General features: G+C 42.0%; 1 protein-coding gene across 1 annotated transcript; it reads left to right on the plus strand.

Annotated features, from left to right (window-relative positions):
* The first annotated feature begins 384 nt into the window (after window positions 1–384).
* Window positions 385–1,168, plus strand: LOC139715102 (uncharacterized Nudix hydrolase NudL-like). Its single transcript, XM_071626718.1, has one exon. The coding sequence runs from the start codon at window positions 385–387 to the stop codon at window positions 1,129–1,131; it is 747 nt and encodes a 248-aa protein (XP_071482819.1). The 3' UTR covers window positions 1,132–1,168.
* Window positions 1,169–4,089: the final 2,921 nt, after the last annotated feature.

Raw genomic sequence — 4,089 nt, forward strand, 5'->3', positions numbered from 1 at the left:
AGGAAACTGTTGTAGTTTAAGAGATTCATAACCTTGTATTTTGTGAGCATCACATGTATAAAAGCTGATTATTTTTGGCCATCCAAGTACCCCCCCCCCCCACCAATCATTGCCAGAATTAAAAATTCAAAGAGTAGTGCCATGTCTGTAAATTGGTACCTTCAAATGTAATGCCTTGATCACATGCCACACCTACAAATTTACTGCAGCCATTTTGCATGGACCAAGAAAGAGACCCAAGGGTTCAAAGACCTGAGCAGTATTGAAATCTAAAGGATACGTGACTATACAGACAGTCGTACCTGTCCACTGCGGAGAACCCTGGCATATTTAAAATAAATTTGCAAGATATTGTGTTTGGACTCTTTTCAGGTGACATCACAAATGGCAGAACATGAAGATAAGCTGATTACGCTGAGCAAGTCTGCCATTCGTTGCAGATTGCAGGAGGTGGATGTGACAGAGAGAATGAAGGAAGAGGATGTTGTCACGTTCGCCAGCCCAAGGAAGAAAGCATCAGTGTTAGTCCCACTCATTTGCTGCGAGGATGGAGACTTGCTTGTCCTACTCACAGTGAGAGCGAAAAGCCTTCGCACCGACGCAGGAGACGTGGCGTTTCCTGGAGGAAAGCAAGATGACGAGGACGAGGATGAAATTGCGACTGCTCTCCGCGAGGCCTGGGAGGAGATCGGCCTCCACCAGGCAGATGTGGAAGTCGTGTCGCAACTTCCCGCCATGATCTCAAGAGCAGGGTATTTTGTCAGGGTCATTACTGGCTTCATTCCCGAAGACTTCACACCCAACGTCAATCCAAACGAGGTAGACGACGTCTTTCGTGTCCCTCTTATCGACTTCTTAACCAAAGACTGCCATGACTCCTACAAGACTAAGAGCAAAGGACGCTTTGCCAGACTCCACTCCTTCTTTCACAGTATTGACGGCAAGGAGTTCTTCACATATGGACTAACAGCCTATATCTGCATCTTGGCGGCATGCGCGGTGTACCAGCGAGCGCCCGACTTCGAGATGGAGCCGGGCTTCGATCACACGAGGCCTGTCGAAGGATTGCTTGACCTCATTTACCCAAATAGGAGTGAAGAAGAAGCATCATCATCATCAAGCAAGCTTTAGAAATTCTGGATTAAGACTTCAAATCGATTTTGATTGCAGTAAGACCCCGTTTACAGTGCGAGGCGAGGCCGCGGCCGAGCCCACCTTCATTTCAGTATAAACGCGTAAAAGACCAAATGCGAGGCCAAAATTGGCCTCGCATTTGGCCTCGCTCTGGAGGTGGTCTCGGCCGCGGCCGAGCCGGGCCTTTTCTCAGTGTAAACGCAAACTGGGCCAAATGCGTGGCCAATTTTAGTCTGGCTTCCAAACCCTCTCCCTGTGTCTTTCGCTATTCGGGATATTAACCCCCTCAACGTCGAAAACTAGTATAGTTTAAGGTGGTTTTGTCCTGCAAAGGATTTTTTTCTTCGGCAAAGGCCTTTGCACGAACGGCGACTTTGTCGCCACAGAATTCAGTTGGCAAAATATTGAAAGGTTTGAATCAAAAGCGCGGCCGAGCCCTGCAGTGTAAATGGACAAAATTGCGGGGCCCGGCCTCGCAATCGAGTCTGGGCTCGGCCCAGCCCCGCACTGTAAACGGGGTCTCTGTGTAGTATCACCTGTCAAAGTCATCCAGCAACCTTTTGTGAGAATTGGAAGGTTTTTCAAAATGTGGCCCTATGTAATTGTGGTGATTCATTTGAAAAAAGAAGAAAACAAAATGCATTCCAAATCAGAAATGCAGTATGCATGAACTTTGAAGTGGTTAATGTTATGTGCAAGAAATTGATTACCGGTATTATGGTACTGTGGGAGATGTATCAAACATATTCTTGCCATGAAATGTACTGTGTAGGCTGAGAGTTATGAGGAGGTAAACTGCCTACCAGCCATGTTTAAAAAAATAGAAACATTATTTTCTCTCTGAGAAAACAAAATCAAATCAAAATTACCAGGAGAATATTGCAAATTGTGGTGAACTTTTGTACTTGTCTATGTTATGGGTAGTTACATACTGGTGACAATTTTTGAAGATTGAAGATTTATATCTATATATTGCAGTGAAACAAATAAAACCTTGAAGTGACTTACTGCCCCTGATAGATTTTGAGAATTGAGAATAAGTTTCTGATTCATCAGCATCATGATTCTTGGTAACATTTGACAAGAAATGCTTTAGTTACCAGCATGAGAGATATTAGATGGTACAGAGCATTGTGAGCACCAGCATACCAGACATCATTCAATATAGATATAAAATGGAAATGCCAATCAATAATGCATACTTTCATAACACTTTGGGGCATTCTAGACAATTTTCGTAATTTCACATCCTGCCGTATATATCAACAGCTCCATGTATAGATTTGTGGAATTTATTGTGGTCCTTGAGCAGAGAAATCAGTACTCTGAAAAACCCAAAACAAATTACACTGAACAAAGATGATGACGTAGGAGCCTCACATATTTCAGAAATGTAGCGGTGTAATTCCATTACAATACCACGTGCTTAACGAGTTTACCTGTGGAGAATTTATGCATGCCCTCTTCTTTTGATCTGCTTCCTTAGCCCCAAATCATGCATTCTTGTAGTGAGGCTGCCATGTCATCAACCTTGTTCATTGTGATTCATTATGAATTTTGAAAACACTCCTATTCCTCGTCCCAATCACTACAAATTCTGAAACTCTACACTCAGTGTAACCAATTTACAGTCGCTCGTATGTAGAAATATGAAAATCATCCGGAGGTCTCCTTTAACCCTCCCCCATTGTGTAGTGGCCAATGTATAATAAATGATCTGCATAGATACATGTATTAGCCATCTAATATAACATTTTCTGACAAGTATCAGTGTGACTTTAATGCAAGTGTGTGTACAGATGATCATACATTGTGTACGTATTGTCAATTGCTCAAGAGGTACCTGCATGATTCTTAGGATCACTTTGTGTGTGTGTTTGTTTGTGTGTGTGTGTTTGTGTGTTGTGAGTGTATGGGAAGGGGTTAGGCAGAACGACAAGAATGGAAGGCTTTAATGATATAAATGTTGCCAAATAATGAAAAGTACTCATGCTACGGTCTTTCTTTATAAAATACAGAGTTTCCATTTATTGATGCAGGGAGTATCAAGTTTTAATAGCAAGAATATCCTCAAAGTGGAAAGCAGGCACGAAATCGTTGTCAACATTGTGAGAGTGAAGCCATGTTTCTGTGTCAGGCAATGTTCAGTTCATGCCATTCTCTTGTGTGTGATTTGTGAGAAGCAAAGAGTCTTTGGGTCTCTACAAAAACCATATGGTACTATCTTTGTGATAAAAATGCAGTGTACAATGTACTTTCTACAGCAGTAGCCCTACAGAATGAGACTTGTTTGCAGTGGTGACTGTTTTGTGGGTGACATGGTGAAAGTTTTGTCTCGGAGGACTGAGCAATATCAACTCCTTTTTTTTTTTCTTAATTAGATGAATCACAAAAAAAAAATATGTAAAAGAAAACATTGCTTCTCCATTAAAAACTATCAGGCAAAAATGATTTCATTCTTTACATGCCATGCACCTTGCTGTAACTTGCCAAGCTGTATCTAATCAAGGAGAATTAGCATCCATGTACACCAAAACAAAACAAAAAGATACCCACAACAAAACAAACCAACAAGCAAGTGTTTAAAACATGACTTATAAGCAAGCTCCAACTTTCAGACATAATCAGTGGCGGATCCAGAGGGGGGGGGGGGTGCAACTGGCGCGTGCCCCCCCCCCTTTATTTTTCGTAAAAAACAAAAGAAATAAAAAGGAAACAAAATGAAATGAAACCTGGAAGTAGCACCAGAAATTTTAGTCACGCCCCCCCCCCCCCTTTACAGAATTTCTGGATCCGCCCCTGATAATACAGTCCAGAATACTACTGTATCACATCACATGTAGATCACAGTGATACTGAGGAAAATCAATATTATAAGCATTACATAATCCAAATTTAGGTGCAATCCAGCAAGAGAAAGCAAGCAATCAGCAGCTGTGCCATGTCATAAAGAGC

The sequence above is a fragment of the Diadema antillarum genome, unplaced genomic scaffold (assembly GCF_040938485.1).
Source record: "Diadema antillarum isolate AM-2024a unplaced genomic scaffold, OU_Dant_1.0 seq00002787_RagTag, whole genome shotgun sequence".
In the NCBI taxonomy this organism is placed as follows: Eukaryota; Metazoa; Echinodermata; class Echinoidea; order Diadematoida; family Diadematidae; genus Diadema; species Diadema antillarum.

Coding starts and splice junctions, on each gene's coding strand:
- LOC139715102 (XM_071626718.1), top strand. CDS start 385: ATGGCAGAACATGAAGATAAGCTGATTACGCTGAGCAAGTCTGCCATT.